Source organism: Vulpes lagopus, chromosome 21 (assembly GCF_018345385.1).
Source record: "Vulpes lagopus strain Blue_001 chromosome 21, ASM1834538v1, whole genome shotgun sequence".
In the NCBI taxonomy this organism is placed as follows: Eukaryota; Metazoa; Chordata; class Mammalia; order Carnivora; family Canidae; genus Vulpes; species Vulpes lagopus.
The window spans coordinates 45,652,944-45,671,971 of record NC_054844.1 but is presented as its reverse complement, the minus strand read 5'-3'; the positions used below and the strand labels follow the sequence as shown (position 1 = coordinate 45,671,971).

The 19,028-nt window shown below is 36.1% G+C and overlaps 2 protein-coding genes and 1 pseudogene across 2 annotated transcripts; 1 reads left to right on the top strand and 2 right to left on the bottom strand.

The window, feature by feature from the left end:
• The first annotated feature begins 6,077 nt into the window (after positions 1–6,077).
• On the top strand, positions 6,078–7,023 carry LOC121480167 (olfactory receptor 6C6-like). Its single transcript, XM_041736500.1, is given in 2 exon segments — positions 6,078–6,788; positions 6,790–7,023. Coding segments are annotated over 2 exon segments (945 nt in total).
• Positions 7,024–13,475: 6,452 nt separating this feature from the next.
• LOC121480060 lies at positions 13,476–14,076 on the bottom strand (annotated as a pseudogene).
• A 2,550-nt stretch (positions 14,077–16,626) lies between these two features.
• LOC121480183 (olfactory receptor 6C74-like) lies at positions 16,627–17,565 on the bottom strand. Its single transcript, XM_041736526.1, has one exon. It carries the CDS (start codon positions 17,563–17,565, stop codon positions 16,627–16,629), a length of 939 nt encoding a protein of 312 aa, XP_041592460.1.
• Positions 17,566–19,028: the final 1,463 nt, after the last annotated feature.

The window sequence follows — 19,028 nt, the reverse complement described above, 5'->3', positions numbered from 1 at the left end:
CCCTGTGTTGCCCTTTGATGTCCAACAGTGTTTGCAGCCTGGGTAAAATGGTGACACCCCCCCCTCTGTTCAGGAAGCCCTCACTGGAGCCAGGGCCATCAAGGGGCCAGTGCCAGGTATCTTGCATTTATCTCTGGTGAGGCTGGGATTCAAAGCTCCAACTCATAAAGGAGCCACCACCACTTGGATAATCCCTTCTCTGGATTAGAGGCTCCCTGCACTCTGACTAGTGTTCTTTGTCCCAGAAAACCAGTCTCCTGCCCTTGAAGTGGGCACATTCTATGCTGTGGCACCTCAAATAGCAGTAGCCAGGTTATCCCCTTTCTGCACAGGCCTCTGTCCCTTGCAGATGAAAGGCCATTTGTTGATGCCTACAGTGTCTTTTGTCCTTGGAGACGGTATATATCCTCTTCCCTGTGTAATCCAGGAAGGGGAACAATCTCTCCCAGTGCGCCCCATGAGAACCCTACACCACTTTGTGCCTGCTCCCCATCCAAAGTCTTCCTTCTTACCAGGAGCACTCACTACAGCTCCATTCTGGGGAAAGTATCACACTTCTCAAAGCTCAGAGTTTGACCATAAAAAACCTGTGCCACTCAGCTCCCCCAACTCCCCAGTCTGTGGTTCAATAGGTTTTCTTTTTTTGTGAACCCTACACCTCCTCTCTCAACCTCTCTTTCCCTTCTCTTTCCCTGTGCAAAGGGTTCTCTCCCCTGTGAAGCAGGGCAGCTCTCTCCCCTAACTCACTTCCACACACCTCCACCTGCCGCACTGTCTCCCTCCAACCATGGAAATCTTTCTTCCAACCCTCAGATCCATTTCCTGGGTATTTCAAGTGATCAATACAGCTGTGTTCCAGGGATGAGGAAAGCCCAGATCCCCCTACTTCTCTGCCATTCTAGCTCCACCCCACCCCAGGTGTTTTTCAAACTGCTGTTTCTCTGCAGGGCTGATTGTTGTGCTTTTTTTAAAGGACAGGGGTTCAGCTTTCTATTGCCTCCCAGGCCCACCAATGAGCCACTGATTTTTAAAATTCCAGGCTTTGAGCCCCTCTGTTTGTAAGAACTCATGAAATTCAGCCTCTCTGGTTTTCTGACATCCTTTTTTAAATTAAAAAAAAAATCCTAAAGAAAGTTTTCTTTGTTTTGTTTTGTTTTGTTTTTCTTGCACTTGTTTTCAATCAAGGAGGCAAGTGTCCACATTTTTCTTTCTTTGGTGAAGATTTATATTTCTTATTCGAGTTTTGAGAGAGATGGATTTTCCTGGTTCAGGCTCAATATATCTACAAGCAACACAAATTATCCACTGTGTATGAACACTGAACTGCTTTGTTACTTAATTGTATAAAGTCTAGAAAAATCCAAAACATGGGCCGACACTTCCTCTTACCTATGATGATCTGTTTCAGGATTTGTTCACTCTTTTTACCTTTGTAGACATTGTAGATTTTACTTACTTTTCCACCAGCTCAGCCACTCATCCTTTCATTTTCTTTTTAAATTTGTTTCAGAATTTTTAGAATTCTTTTACCAGGAAGATCTTTGAAGGATCTGAGTGCCATCTATTAGGAAACGAAGGCTCTTCTTTATGTTCCCAAGGCTTGATTTTTATTACTGTTTTTTCTTTACTATAACTATATATATTGCCATTTATTTTACTGGACAATCTATTAATTTTCTGTGGATACTGTAACAAATTATGACAAAATAGATGGCTGAAACCAATGAAAACTAATTCTTTCACAATTTTGGAATCCTAAAATCTGAAATCAGTTTCACTAGGCCAAAATCAAAGTGTTGGCAGATATGACCCAAAAATTGCCCTGCTGGGGATTTACCCCAAAGATACAGATGCCCGGACACCTGCACCCCGATGTTTATAGCAGCAATGTCCACAATAGCCACACTGTGGAAGGAGTCATGGCGTCCATTGACAGATGATGGATAAAGAAGCTGTGGTCTATGTATACAGTGGAATATCCTCAGCCATTAGAAATGAGAAATACCCACCATTTGCTTCGACGTGGATGGAATGGAGGGGATTATGCTGAGTGAAATAAGTCAATCAGAAAAGGACAAACATTATATGGTCTCATTCATTTGGGGAATATAAAAAATAGTGGGGGCAAACAGGCAGAGACACAGGCAGAGGGAGAAGCAGGCCCCATGCAGGGAGCCCGATGTGGGACTCGATCCCAGGACTCCAAGATCATGCCCCGGGCTGAAGACAGGGGCTAAACTGCTGAGCCACCCAGGAATCCCCTCAATCATTTTTTATATCTAATTCATTGCATTATATACATATGCCATAATTTGTTAAACTATTTACAAGATGGTGGATATTGGATCATTTCTAGTTTTGGGCATTAACATAAAATGTATTTTACAGGTAAAATCAGTTCACTTGAAGGACAAAATAATTTCATCAAACATCCATCTGAAGCCTCAACTTATTAATCTGATAAAATATTATGCTTGTTACTTGTAAATATAACTCACTACCAGGTGTCAGAGTATAAGATGGTTTACATTAATGTCTGAAATTGCTTCTTTGCTAATTGGAAGCAAGGTACTGTCTTGGGCTTGTATAAACTGGTTTGGGATTTTTCGGTGTTGCCCCAGGACAGTGAACTGCTGATGATCCTGTTAAATATTTCATCAATTATTATAAATAACTTATTATACTCCTCTGGGATACTTTTACTTCAACTTTTATTTAAAGTGGATTACAGTGGTGTCTTTTATTTCCAGTCATTAGTACTTTTGGACCTTTGATCCCCAAAGATTAGGTTTTCTTTTCCTTTATTTCAGTAGAACCCCTGGATCTACAGTAAGTAGAAAGTGATAAAACTGCAGCATTTCATAAGTGTATAGGGACCAATATGGAATTTCTCTTGGAACAGCTGCTTATCTTTCATCAGATTATGCCCCGAGTCTTTTTCAGTTGATGTATTTCATTTTATTTTAAAGTATAATTACTCATTTTGAGGTTTTGAATGACAGCAATTGTAACAACGAGCTTTCACAAAATGCAACTTATCTGGAATAGAAGATGGATGTCCATTAAAATTATTAATACTTGAGTTCTGAGCTTCACAGTGAGTATGAATCTGAGGGAATGTGGAAATTCTTTACAGAAGGTCTGTATATACATGGTCCTTCCCACAAAAATCATTCATAGTAAGTATCCAGCTCAGAAAATAAAATATGATGATAAGAAAATAAAATCATAATTAATTATGTCAAGATACATCTCTGCCATGCACACTTAAGGGAACACTAGATACAATAGGTTCAAGGAAGTAAGGCAACTATAATTTTAACTTGACTTCAAAATCAGAAGTTATATCAAATGCACAAGTACAATTCAGGGAGTTGAATTTGAGTTCTCAATTTTTAAGGTCTATAAGTGTTTTTACACTTATATGCTACAGTCATTTGTTGGCTGTGTATTAACAGATATTGTAATCTATCTTATTCATATACAGTTGCATCTAAATTTCATTTTTCTCTGATTCTCTGTATGAATTATGTATTGCCCTTGGTTAAGTGATGTGGAAAAAATGCTGAGCAACTGTTCTCTCAAATGGAATAACATAGTTCTAGAACAGTCTGATAGATCCACCCGGTAACCAAAATTGTATGAATAACTTCTAGAGCATACTTTTTCAAGTCAGAAATAGAGCAAAGTTGGGAGTTTTAAGATGAACATAAACATACATTTTTATAAAAAAAGTTTGTGACCACTCAGTAGCTGAAGACTACAAGTCTTCAATTGCCATTAATAAAATGTAAGCTATTCCCTAAAATCTGTTTCAGAAAACCACATTAAGCATGGAGAATCCTAGTTTTGTTCCTCTCCTAACAAAAAATTAAGAAACAGATAGCAATATTAATAAGACAAAAGCAAAAGAATAAAAATAACAGAGTGCTTTAATAATTTATTTCCTTTAAAACATTGCAGGTAACGCATATAATGAAACAGACTAGCATGTTTCACATAAAATGGAATACTATAACATGGAAATAAATAGAATTTTTATATTTAGAAAGGACAGAGAGTAATATAATGTTTGAGAGGAAAAATTTTACTCTACTATTCAGATTCTTTTTTGCTGGTTTAAGAATTAAATTGACATGAGACATAAACAGGACAATATCAAATTAATTGCATATATATGGGACGGGAGCTTTTTAAGATTATGAGAATTTTGGGCAGTCAGGCATTTGAGGCTACCATTTTTTTTCTTTTCTTTTCTTTTTTTGAGGCTACCATTTTGAGCTACAAAGGATGTAGGGGTCTGGGACTTCGAAGACAAGGAAGAGAATTCAAAGGAAAATGAAAAAGAGTAAGTGTTTGGGAAACAATTTTTTGCTGGGCCACACAGAAAGAATGAACATGAAGAATTTTAAGAACCAGACTTTGCGGGGATCCCTGGGTGGCGTAGCGGTTTGGCGCCTGCCTTTGACCCAGGGCGCGATCCTGGAGACCCGGGATCGAGTCCCACGTCAGGCTCCCAGTGCATGGAGCCTGCTTCTCCCTCTGCCTGTGTCTCTGCCTCTCTCTCTCTCTCTCTCTCTCTCTCTCTCTCTGTGACTATCATAAATAAATAAAAAAAAAAAAAAAAAAAAAAAAGAACCAGACTTTGCTAAGGTCCTCCCTCTCCACCACATTTTAGATCTTGCCAATTCATATTAGCATACAAACAACCATAATTATTTGTGGTAATATCTCCCTTTTTGGAGCAAGTCTTTTATATAAATTCTTTTAGACATTTGAGGAGGTAAAAAGGAAAACATTCTGAGACCTCCATTTCTTAAAAAAATCAACTTAATCGTCATGTCAAAGAGACACATTTTGGGGTGGCAGATTTTACTTTCCTACAGTAATTTCTGTACCTGTAATCATAGTTTTACAAAAATATGGGGGAATATTAAAAAGCAGTGACCCAAATTATGTGGATACATTAGGAATACACCTCAAAAAGGTTAATTGAAAAAAATAGAATATTTTTATTAAAATATGTTGTTTGTTTTTGTCATGTTTTCCTTTGTTGTATTTATTATATATCCTGAAAGACAACCAACCATTTGAATGTCATAGCATAGCCAGTCAAGAAAGTTGATAATAATTGTGTATTCCTAGTGCAGAAAAAAATTCACTTTATCTAATTAATGGAAGTCAATCCTGCTTAGTCATTGACTATCATAGGAATTATCATATATAACTCTAAATCCTGGTTTTGAAAATCACTCGGATACAATTTCTAAAACACAGAACAACTTAGTCTCTTTTGCTCAGGTGAAATAAAAATGATGGAAAACTACACTAAAAATGATTCATCTTCTTTTATTTAAATTATGCATGTAGAGTTGAGTTGACTCAGGAAGAATGGGTAAAAATGCATATTAGCCAAAGAAAATATTCAAGTTCCAGAGAAAAAATTGTGAGAAGTATTACTATAAAGAGAAAAAATGGATAGGAAAGAATTTAGAGTTATCTTTAGCATGTAATTATGTATCATTGTAAATTTCAGATGAAAAATAATTTACAAATAGATAAATTACAAATAAATTAGAGAATATATGTCCTTTTCCACTTTAGGTAAATATATAAATATTTAGGTTAATATATATATATATTTAGTTAAAATATGTAATTAGTATATATATTCATTTAGATTTTTAAAAAAGATTTTATTCATTCATGAGAGACAGAGAAAGAGGCAGAGACACAGGCAGAGGGAGAAGCAGGCTCCCTGCAGGGAGCCCGATGTGGGACTCGATCCTGGGACCCCAGGATCACACCCTGGGCCGAAGGTGGCGCTAAACCTCTGAGGCACTCAGGCTGTACCTATTCATTTAGTTTATATGTATTTAGGTTAATTTCTATATATTCAATTTATATACATTTAGGCTTATTTTATATATTTAGGTTTTATATAGTTATATATATATATAGGTTAATGTGTGTATATATAGGTTAATTCACATTACACTACAGTATATTATATTCATGTATATGTTTGACTTTGTCCTCTTTTCTTATGTATATTTGATAAGGCTTATAAAAGAGAGATGAAAAACCATTCAATGGAAATAGAGTTTATTCTCCTAGGACTGACAGATGACCCACAATTGCAAGTTGTGATTTTTGTGTTTTTATTTCTTAATTACACCTTGAGCCTGATGGGGAACTTAACCATTATCCTCCTCACCCTGCTGGATCCTCGCCTCAAGATGCCAATGTATTTCTTTCTCCGTAATTTCTCATTTCTAGAAATCATATTCACAACAGTATGTATTCCCAGATACTTGAAAACCATAGTGACTAAAGAAAAAACCATCTTGTATAATAATTGTGTGGCTCAATTATTTTTTATTCTTTTACTGGGAGTTACAGAGTTTTACCTTCTGGCTGCTATGTCCTATGACCGCTATGTTGCCATCTGCAAACCCTTGCATTACCCAATCATTATGAACAGCCCAGTGTGCTATCAGCTTGTACTTGCTTCTTGGCTGACTGGATTCCTAATCATCTTTCCCCCAATGCTCATGGGACTCAAGCTGGATTTCTGTGCTTCCAAAACGATTGATCACTTTATGTGCGAAACTTCCCCCATCCTGCAGATATCCTGCACAGACACACATGTCCTAGAATTGATGTCTTTCATCTTCGCCGTGGTGACACTTGTGGTCACATTGGTGTTAGTGATTCTCTCCTACAGTTGCATCATGAAGACCATTATGAAATTCCCTTCTGCACAGCAAAGGACCAAAGCTTTTTCCCATATGTACTTCCCATATGATTGTTGTCTCCATGACATATGGGAGCTGCATCTTTATGTATATTAAGCCATCTGCCAAAGAAAGGGTGACTGTATCCAAAGGTGTAGCTTTGCTGTATACCTCAATCGCCCCTTTACTAAATCCCTTCATTTATACCCTAAGGAACCAGCAGGTGAAAGAAGTCTTCTGGGATATGTTACAAAAAAGGTTGTATTTTTCAAAAAAAAAATTGTGATAATTGCTACAAATCACAACATTGTCATAAAAACAAAAAATCTTTCATTCATTTCTTTTTTAAAAAGATTTTATTTATTTGAGATAGAGAGTGGGAGCAGTGGGGGTCAGAGGGAGAGGGAGAAGCAGGCTCCCTGCTGAGCAAGGAGTCCCATGCTGGGCTTGATTCCCGGACCCTGGGATCATGACCTGAGCCAAAGGCAGACACTCAACCAACTGAGTCACCAGGCACCCTCATTCATTTCTTCTGACCATGTTTTTCTATTTCATTACTTATGCCATATAGGACATTCTCTTGAAGAATCCTGCAGCTCAGTCTCACCCTCACATTTTATTCTCCCTAATGAAAACACCCTGCTGCAATAACTTACTCTCTCAAGTCGGTAACGCAAGCTTTAAATAGCATTTTTAATTGTATATTAGCTACTAGAAACCATGACTTTAAATAAAATATGCCTTTTATAAGTATAATTTGCTATACGTAATTTGTTAGTTGATTAAACATATCTTGTGTATCTGTCATTTCAGATGTTGCTAGGCTCTCAATCCTTATGTTTGAGAAACTTGTCCTTAAGTAGGGAGACAAACACCTAACTCTAATATTAATACATTGTATATAATTAGTGTTGTCATAAAGGGATATTAAAATATGATGGGGCATACCATATAGCTTCTAAGTAATTTTGGAGTTCTGGGAGGACTTTTAGGAGAAAGTAATAATTATATTGAGACTAAAAATATACAGAAGGAATGAAGACTGAGTTATAAATGTATGCAAATAGCACAGAGGTGTTAGATAATGACATACATTTGAAGAATTCATATATCTGATGCTTTAAAAAGGGTTTTTGAGATATTCAGCCTGAATCCAGTAAAGGTTTTCTTACAAAAACAAAATGGAATACTGCACAGAATATATAACATTTTTGTGTCTCAGATTTTCCATATATAAAGTAGGAGGAAAATTTTTAAAGTTTTTATTTTATTTATTTTAGAGACAGTGTGTGGAAGGGGGGTAGGGATGAGCAGGGGGAAAGGGAAGTGGACTCCTCACTGAGCCTGGAGCCAATGAGGGGCTTGATCTCAGGACACTGAGATCATGATCTGAGCCAAAACCAAGAGTTGGATGCTTAACAGTTGAGCATCCGGGACCCCTAAAGTAGGAGAAATTTAATCCACATCTCATAGTTCATTAAATATATGCTATTAAAACTGTTTAGCACTCAGTAAAAGATATCACTTATTTTTGACCATTCAAAAATGTGGTTCAATTAGTACTTCAGATGCTGTTATACGGATAGAGAAAACAAGCCTAAAGAAATTGCAGGGATCTATATACCACAACTGTATTTTGGACTTAAACTTAGTATTTTAGTAATGTTGAAAGGTTTTGTGTAAGACTCACCTTGGTAGTCTTACAAATGTAGATTATATTATTCCTACTTCTTTCATTCCTCTGTCTGGAATATAACCAATATACTCTATGTTACTGATCTGTTTTCTAAAATTGTTGTAAAATAAATGCAATGTTTTCCATAGCAGCATAGTGTCAATTAAATCATTACCTGATATAAGGTTTATTTGCCAAAATCTTTCTCTCAATTCCAGTTTGTTTTCTACCTAGCAAAATTATGTTAAGTAATTCTGACCTGAAGAAAAAATGCACAGATTCTTTTCCTTTGGCAACAATAGTGTAAGCCTCCATATTAAAAAATTCAGCAAACTTCCAGCCAGGAAAGATTTATTTCCTTTGTGTAGATATTCCACCCTTAATTTTGGTTTAGGGAAGGGATAGAACCATATCTTTCATCTACCTCACTCCTTTTTCTTCATGGTAATTAGATTAATACTTCCATCTGTTTAGAAACCCTATATAAATGCATCTGACCTCAATTGCTTGCCATTGTTTTTAGAATTTGCTAAACAAAATAACTGACTTTGGTATTTTTATAGAAATTTTTGTCAAAAGGGAATTCTCATTTGACTTACAAATTTGCAAGCAATTTTTAAAAATTCATTACTGAAAATATGATTACTATTACTTTCATTAAATGATTCTGAGGATTTCCTAAAACTATTAAAAACATTTTTTCAATGCACTAATCTCATAATTCTAATTTCCATTTCTTTTGAAAGCTTCATAATTAGGAATTTCAAGTCCTTGGGAAACAAGATTATTGTTTAGATTAAAAGAGTTAACTTATTTGAACCCCTTTATTCACTAATAAGGGTTGTATTATTCAAATAGTTAATGTATAACTACAGCAATCCTTAAGGACATCTGCCCAGAGTCTGTGAAGTACTTGTCCAAAGATAAACATCGGCTTGAGGAACCACAAGAAAAAATTCAATTGCGCTCAAGCCAGTATAAAATAGCTGTGCTCACCACTGTTGTAAGAAATGGTCTTATTGATGCAGATTGGGTCCTAGGACCCAGTGGAGGGTCCCATGGGATCAGCCGAGAGGGTCCCTGGCTTCACACAGAATAGAAATCAAATGTGAGCCAGATAATGTAGAAACAGAGTTTATTGAATAGTTTAAGTGGAGGGTCTGGGAGACTTGGAAAGGAAAGGAGAACAAGTCTCTGTTGTTTTGGGGGGCTAAGTAAGTTTTGTATCAAAAAAGGGTCTAGTGTAGGAATTCTCTGGGAATCCAGAGAAAAGCAAGTTTCAGGTGAACAATAGATATTATTCTATAAATTACCAAAGGTAGGGGTATTGATGCCTGCATCAGCTGGTTTGTTTGAAGATAATGTCCAGGAACCCGTCTGGAATCTGGCTCTTCTTGGGTGTTATCAGGTGTTTGGGGCCTAGAACAAAACTCAGCAAATGACAAACTTTCTTGCATCCCCCTTGAAGTGGGAACATAGCTTTTTTGGCTTCTTCAGATGCAAAATATGGAACATGAGTAAATGGGGTCTAGCAAAAAACAGCAGAGATGGAGCCTTCCTAAAATGGATACCTTCAGCTTTCCTACTTTTTTTTTTTTTATCATCTGTTGCCATACTGATGAGGAGTTGTAAATGGGATTTCTAAAAATGAGAAATTTTGGAGGAAGAAATACATGGGTTCTTTGGTTGAGAGTCCAGTAGGGTGAGAGTGATTGTCATTGGACTCCCAGTGACACTCAACATGTAGGTAAAGTCAAAAAAAGAAAGAGAAAGAAAGAGAGAGGAAAAATAACCACCTGCAATTCTGGGTCACCGCCCAGTCCAAGAAGAATAAAGGCTTTCACTGTTGTGTGGTTTCTCATAACTGACTTCTAGGAATAAGGAAAAAGGAGGAGAAGAGAAAAAAATGAGAAGGAAGAAAGGCTTTAAAGATACTTACTCTCTTAGTATTCTCATAAACAAAACGCTACCGACACCCAACCTCCCTCAATATTCCGTTAGCCAGCAATGACATCCTCTCAAAATTCTCTCATATCATTTTTACTCAGAACTTCACTAACTCTATGAAACTCTCTGAATTTGTTTTCTTTTAATGTAAGCTTTCAAGAAGGATAACATATTGCATTAATAGTCATATACAAGTGAAAAGAAAGAAAGAAACCAAGAAAGCCCGTATTTCTCTGTTTATTGCTCTTTGTGATAGACCTCGATGTTTTGTCATTTTTAGTGGACTCTCTTTTAACATAACACAAACGACGTACACACCTCGAGCCCATACACAGCGCCAAACTGTTTTCCATAGTGACTGGCATGAGTTGGGGTTATTTCCTAATTTTTTTCATCTTGGACAATTTCTTAACTTATATTTTCTATAGAGGATCATAAAAACATGTTCCAAACCTCCTTGAATAAAAGCAGTGAAAATCTTGATGAAAAAAAAAAAATTCCCAAATTCCCAATTTTTCCCATGATGAAAAATAAAATCATGTAATTTTAATTCCCACTAACAATAGAAAAGGGTTTCCATTACTCCATACCTGCATTTTAAAAATTAGAGACATCCTAATGAATTTGCAGTGGTACCTCATGGTATTGATGTGCATTTCCGTAATGACAAATGATATAGAGCACCATTGCATGTGCTTGTTCTTCATTTCAAGAAATTTGTATTCAAATCCTTGCACATTTTCTAAAGATTTATTTATTTGAGAGACAGCGAGTGTGCTCTTGCACATACACATGTGCCAGTGGGGGAGGGAATCTTCAAGCAGACTCCCTGCTGAGTGTTGGGTCTGCCAGAGGGTTGATCTCAAGACCCATGAGATCATGACCTGAAAGGAAACCAAGAGTCAGGCGTTTAAACTACTGAGCCACCCAGGCACCCCCAAATTTTTTTATTTTTATTTTTTATTTTATGATAGTCACAGATCGAGAGAGAGAGGCAGAGACACAGGCAGAGGGAGAAGCAGGCTCCATGCACTGGGAGCCTGATGTAGGATTCGATCCCGGGTCTCCAGGATCGCGCCCTGGGCCAAAGGCAGGCGCCAAACCGCTGCGCCACCCAGGGATCCCCTCCTTGCACACTTTTAATTGGATTATTTCTTTATGTTGTTGTTGCTGATTTGTAATAGTTTTTGTGTATTCTGGATACTAGAGCCTTGTAAGATATACATTTTTTTTTTTTTTTATTTTTTACAATTTGAAAATATTTTCTCCCTTTCTGTAGATTTTATTTTCACTTCTTGATCATGTCTTCAGGACAACAAAATTATTTAATTTTGATGAAGCCCAATTTAATCCTTTTATTGCTCAGACCATATCTAAAGATCCATAGCCAAATCCAAACCCAAGGTCATGAAGATATATCCACCCTTTTAAAGTGAGTTGGATAGTTTTGCTTTTATATCTAGGTCATAGCTATACTGTGAGCTGATTTTTGTACAGTGTAGGGTAGGAGTGTAATTTTGCTCTTTTACATGTGATTATCTAGTTTTGCCAGCACTATTTGTTGAAAAGGCTGTTCTTTCTCCATTCAATGTTTTGATATTCTAGTAAAAAAATTAGTGATAGGTGTATAGACTTATTTCTGGACTTTTCATTTTATTCCATGTTTCTATATATCTGTCCTCATGCCAATTTCACACCTTTTTATTACTATTGCTTCATAATATGATTTTGGGAAGTGTCAGTCTTCTCACCTTTGTCTTCTTTTTCAGGATGGTTTTGGATATTAGGATTTCTTTACAATTCCATTTGAATCTGAGAATGAAATTTTCCCATTTTTTAAAAGTTTTCCATTAAAAAGATAATGTTATTGGAATTTGACAGAGATTGAACTAAATCTGTAAATTATTTTGGTATCTTAATAGAATTCTGTCTAACAAAATATGAACATAGAATGCCTGACACTGTTTTAGAAGGTAATAACTATTCAGTGAATTTTTTTTTAAGTTAAAAATGCTTCCTTTATTACATAAAGCCAATACTGCTACTTCTAAGTTCAACTGTGTGCATCTCTATATCGTTCAAAGTGTCATGCCTGTGATGTTAAAGACAATCACTTCCAAGTGTCATCAGGTAGTGGCTTCCTGTGGGTGTCATCCACGATCCCTGCTCCCTGTTCCACAGACATTCAACAACCTGTTCTAGGGAATGAGCAAGTTCTCCCAGGCACCGGCGTAGACATAGACTCAAGGTTCTTCCACACTTTCCTGTGCCAGAAGCACATGACTCTGAAGGAGACAGTCAAAGATGCTGCAGGTGAGGTGCCCCAGCTGGCCACTAAGCCATTTTATCATCTTCATTAATGAAGTGTTGTGATCACAGTGGAGCCCTAATCTGCATTATAATAACAGAGGCATTGCACATTCTCCTGAGGACACACCATGATTTTATGCCCAAGATGCAAGGTCACTCTCCGAACAGTCTCCCAGCTACCAAGTGGAGAGCTCACTGCAGGTGCAGGGAGCTGCTTCCTGTACTCCAACTGCATGCTTAAAATAGTGCTTTGCAAGATCAGCTCTGGTTAGAAGTGTGCACAGCTCTGAGGCAGTCTCCATCACACATATGCTAGAATTAAAAGACTGCCTGACTTAGTCTTACTGTAGTTAGTATATTAGTGCTGTTACACGTGGTAAGGAGATTTATTTTCCATTATGCAGTTTAGCTCAAGAGAGAATAAAGAATTTGGGCCAAAATATAACCAGAGTATGGCCAATTCTCTAAGCAAAAGAAACAAAGTAACTGCTGAGGTTACAAAGATGCAATAATTCTCTTCATATGGCCCTTGTACTGTTTGGTGAACTGCACTATTAAAAATCATGAGTTTAACAAAAACCTTTACAAGCCAACTCATCAAAACAGGTATTTGGCTAATAAGAATTTAATTTCACACCAGTAATACTTTATATTTTAGATTTATTTAGGGCCATCTGCACATGTTTTAGAATATTTAGTTTACAGATGACAAGACAGCTCCCCCTCAGTGAGACCCTGGCCTAAACATAGTTGCTTTACTTATATAGCAAGAGGATAACATTAAACATAGAAGCTTTCGATTTGTGGCACTGAATGATGGTCTACACAGGGCATCCTGCAAAAGCTACAATTAAGGATCCACCTAGTTTTTCAGCAATACAAACCCGATTGAGGTCTTCTTGTGCCCATTTGCTTGACATTCGTGTTTTATGCCTTGAAATTTCTTTTTGATTGCATCCTTGGAGCTTGCATAGATCATTTTACTTTTCAGAGGAGCTAGTTCTGGTGCCCACAAAAAAAAAAAAACATCAATTCCTCTTTTCTGGATTCCTTGGTTTCAAAGCTTGCATCATACAAAGCATAGCGACAATCTTTTTCAGGAAGCATTCCCACAAAATGCTTGAAAGGATCAGTTATGGTTACACCAACATCTCCAACCAAGATCTCTTTCCCTTCTTCTACAACGATGCACTTTTTGTCTGCACTGAGACAAAAAATGACGGCCTTCTTTCTTTTCTTGATTTCTTCTGGTGTGGAGCACTTCCGAACTTTCATGTCATAAAAAATGCGACATACTTCATCTGCAACTTGCACTCCTGAGGTCATCTTCGCCGCAGCGGTCGGTCCCAGGGATGCGGAAGGGGAGCCGGCCGGCGCCGAGTTTGCAGAGCGACCTCCGCACCGCAGAGCCAGCGACAGACCCCGTGAATTTTTAATAGATATGTTTTTTCAGATTATTCTTGTGTTTTTGCAAACTGTTTCTTTCAAAGAATGGCCATTTTCACTTAGGTTATCAAATTTGTGTTAATAGGATTGTTCATAGTGTTTCCTTATGACCCTTTTAATGTCCATATCCTACAGTGGAAAGTTAGATAACTGATTATAGATTTTTCTTCTTCTCTAATAGAAACATTTAATGCTATAAATTTCTCTCTGAGCACTTCTTCCACTGGGTTCCACAAACTTTAATAAGGTGTTGTTTCATTTTCATTTAGTTAAAAAAATTTGAATTTCTCTTGAGATTTCTTCTATGATCCATGTATTAGGATTTCTCAGTTATCATTTTTATTGATTTCTAGTGTAATACCATTTTGGTTTGAGAGCCAATATTGTATCAATTCTGTTGTCCAAAATTTTTAAAGTGTGTTTTATGGTCCAGAATATGATCTGTCTTTGTGAGCTTGAGAAGAAAAGATATTTAGCTGCTGTTGATTAAAATAGTCTATAGATGTCGATTATACACAGCTAATTGGTGGTGTTGTTGAGTTTAACTATGTCCTTACCAATTTTATGCTTGCTAGATCTGCCCATTTTGGATACAGTTATTGAAGTTTCTAACTATGATAGTGGATTCATCTATTCTCTTTTCAATTCTATTTTTACCCACACTTTTTGATGTTTTCTTGTTAGTTGTATGCATGCTAAGAATTATATCAATATGTTTTCTAATGTTAAATGGACAATGCATTTAAAAAATAAAACTGGTCAATCCAGGTGGCTCAGCGGTTTAGCGCCGCCTTCAGCCCAGGGCCTGATCCTGGAGACCTGGGATCGAGTCTCACATGGGGCTCCCTGCGTGGAGCCTGCTTCTCCCTCCGCCTGTCTCTCTGCCTCTCTCTCTGTATCTCTCTCTCTCTCTTTCTCTGTGTCTCTCATGAATAAATAAATAAATAAAATCTTAAAAAAATAAAACCCACTTAGTACTGGTATACTATCATTTTTATATGTTAATGGATCACATTTTCATATATTATTTTAGATTTTCTATATCTGTACTCATAAGTAATATTTTCTGAATTTACTTTTTTTTTAATGCCTTGCCTGTGTTTTTGTATCATGATAATGATGGCTTGCTAATGAATCAAGTATTCCCTCCTTTTCAGTTTTTTTGAGAATGTTTAGAAATTTTTGGTATACCTCATAAGTGAAGCCATCTAAACCTCAATTTGTGTGTGTGTGTGTGTGTGTGTGTGTGTGTGTGGTGGGAAACATTTCTAAATACAAATAGCTTACTGTAGCAGTTATAGAGTACTCCATTTATAAATTTCTTCTGAGTGCTTTGGAAGTTTATATTTTACAAGGATTTTAACCATTTCATATAAATTATCTATTTTTCCTATAAAGGGGTTCATAATATCTCATTATTCTTTCAATATCCATAGGATCTGTAGTGAAGTCATTTTATCAATGCTAACATTGGTAATTTGTGCCTTCTATTTTTTCCTGATGAATCTATGTGTGTGATTTATAATTTCTTTAACATATTTATACTCATAAATTCATCTGAAGTTGCTGTGCATATCTGGATTATTTCAAAACCAGGCTTAGGTATTTGTTGAAATTATTATGCTGCTCCACTCTTCATGAGGCAGCTATGTTCAATCATTCTTATGATTGTTAGTATGTTATTTGTCATATTTAATTCAAATATTTGTAAATGCTCACAGTTCTCTAACACAATTGTTCTCTAAACAACCAATTTAAATGGAATATAATGCACAATATTTTTAATTGTTTTAAGATTCATTTATTTTGAAGAAAGAGAGAGAAAGAGAGAGAGAGAGGGAGGGAGAGAGAGAGACAGAGAAGTAGGAGGGGCAGAGGAAGAGAATTTTGAAGCAGATTCCCTGCTAAGCATGGAGCATGACATAGGATCACAACTTGAGCCAAAATCAAGAGTGAACCTTTAACTGACTGAGCCACCCAGGCACCCCCACAGTCTTTTTTTAAGTAAACTAATATATTCTAATTCTAATTTTAATTCTCTGCCACAACTGCCTTTTCATTTTTATTAAATAGTGTAGCAATAATTTGGTAGTATTATAAAAAATATAAATGAATATTAGTTTTAAATAGGTTGTAACTAAGTACAAATAAAGAATAATAATGTTTACATTGCATGCTACATGAAATATAAAATAAATGAAATATTTTATATTCTTGAATAGAATTCAAAGATAACAAACAGAGACAGAAAAGGTTATCTCCACTTCTTTCAGATATTCACAGGTAAAGGAAGCAAAATGAAAAAAAAAATGTCTTGAAGGATATAAAGAAAATTGACTTCTTTGGAACAAAGATTTTCTTCAAAGGAAGCTTGAAAAGATAAAGATGAATTTCAAACATGAAAGAAAAAAAACAACCAAAATACACTATGTATTAGAAGCTACTACTGATACACTGATATTAGCAGGGATTCCTTTGTTCATTTCCTTTATATAAAATGCTACAGGACATTCATTTGCTTGAGAAAGAAACAACCCTTTGTACCATGTTCATGAAGGCTGTTTTTACTTGCTGGTTCCTCAGAGTATAGATGAAAGGATTCAAAAGTGGAGCCACGGAGGTATTGAGCACTGCAATTCCCTTGGAGAAAGATATTCTTTGTTTGACTGATGGCTTAACATACATGAAGATGCAGCTGCCGTAAGAAAGGGATATCACAATCATGTGAGAAGAACATGTTGAAAAAGCCTTTTTCTTCTGTTTAGCTGAAGGTATTTTTAGGATTGTTAATGCAATAAAGGTATACGATATTATCACCATGATTAATGTGACCACAAGTGTCATTGATGCTGAAATAAATCCCATTGTCTCTAAGAGCTGTGTGTCTGAGCAGGAGATCTGCAGCAGGGGGGTTGTGTCACAGTAGAAATGATCAACAATGAGGGAAGCACAGAAGTCAAGGTTTAGACCCCATAGGAGGGGTACAAAGATGGTAAAGAATCCTGCAAGCCAACAACAGAAGACAAGTTGCATGCAGATCTTACTGCTCATGATGGTTGTGTAATGCAGGGGCTTACAAATGGCAACATAGCGGTCATAGGACATAGCTGCCAGCAAGTAAAATTCAGATGCACCAAGAAGGAAGGCAAAAAACAATTGAGTAATGCAATTGTTATAGGAAATGGTTTTGTCTCCAGTTGCCATAGTAACCAACAATTTAGGGATGCATGTAGTAGTATAGGAAATTTCTAAGAAGGAAAAATTCCGAAGGAAAAAATACATGGGGGTCTTGAGATGAGTATCCACCAGGGTGAGTGTGATGATGGTTAAGTTGCCAGAGATGCTCAGCAAGTAGGTGAGAAGCAGGAAGACAAATAACATAACTTTCAGTTGTGGATCATCAGTCAGACCTGCCAGGATAAACACTATCCCTTGTGTGTGGTTTCCCATTACTGTTCTCTACTTTCTCAGGTCTAAATAGGAAAGAAAAAAGAAAGAGAGAAATTGATGATCCCAATGGAAAAATAACAGTCATAAGTAATGTTTAAGAAAAGTCATCAAAGTGATGTTTCAGAGTAACATAATGCTCATCCATATTTAGATGATTATGCCAGGAAGACTGATAGTTTGTGTCTCCAGATTATCTGGACAGAGAATTCCATCTTCAGTTTGTAATCTTACTGGAGAATAACCTATAAGATGGTAGAAATCGTTGATTTTTTAATAAATTTGATGGAAATTAGAGGGGCATTTCAAACATAGAAAAATGCTTTTCCTCTCTTGAATTTGCACAAGAATTGGAATAGATGCCATTTCCTGTTCAATCAAAAGTTTCGCATACTAGAAACAAGGTGGTATTTGTTATTGAAAGTGCAGCAGCCCATCTATTACATTTTAAATACACACACACACACACACACACACACACACACACACACACACACACAGAGAGACAGAACCCTTTCCATTACCAATAAACAGGGCTACCATTACATTATCATTCGCCTCAACTAATCAACTCAAATGATTAATGATTCTTGTGTCATTTACTTTCATGACTAATGGGATACAATTTCAGATAAGTGACTCTGAGGCATTGAGAAAATATTTATTTTCCATCCTTACTAGTGTTTCCATTCCCTCAATATCCACCCTTCCCAGTTTGTATCCTGAAACAAAATCAGTGGAAATAGTCTGGTAATTTCAGTGTGTATATCAAACAAATTCAGGTTTCCTCTGCATGTTATAGCTCTGAAAGTAGGTCAAGTAAAATAAAGTGAAAGTGAGAATAAATTATACAGAGGCAGATAGAAATATACAAATCACTTTTCAGGAAATTGTTTGAACTATCAGAAGTAAAGAATGGACAGAGATAAAGACAATGCTTTACAGAAACCTAAATGGTAAGAAGGTTTTTTAGAGATAGAATAATGAGTTTGAGAAAACAGAATTAATTGATTTAAAATATGTAAATTATAAGACAAAAATTTTAAAAATATAAAATATGCAAATTGTAACTAAAATATATAACTTAGTAAGTAGAAATTTTAAGGAGAAAAAGTTCACCAAAAAATTCCTCCCCACCTGCTTCTGTATTTACCATTTTCCTATCTAAAACACAGACTGAAAATACGAACAATTTTGAGATCAGTATAGCCTAAAGAGATGAGGAGTGAGCGTGGTAAATTTCAAACACATAATGTATCTCAAAACAATGATGGCACCAATTTTAGGAAGCATATATTTCCCTAACATAATGATATTCAGCTAACTCATAATTAAAGAAATATTAACTCTGGAACACTATTTTCAACACCCGGCATACATTGAGACAGTCGTATGCCCAAGTTCACTAGGCTAGTCAGTTGGAAATCAGGTTTAAGTTTGAATAAGTCATCACCTTAGAAGTAAAA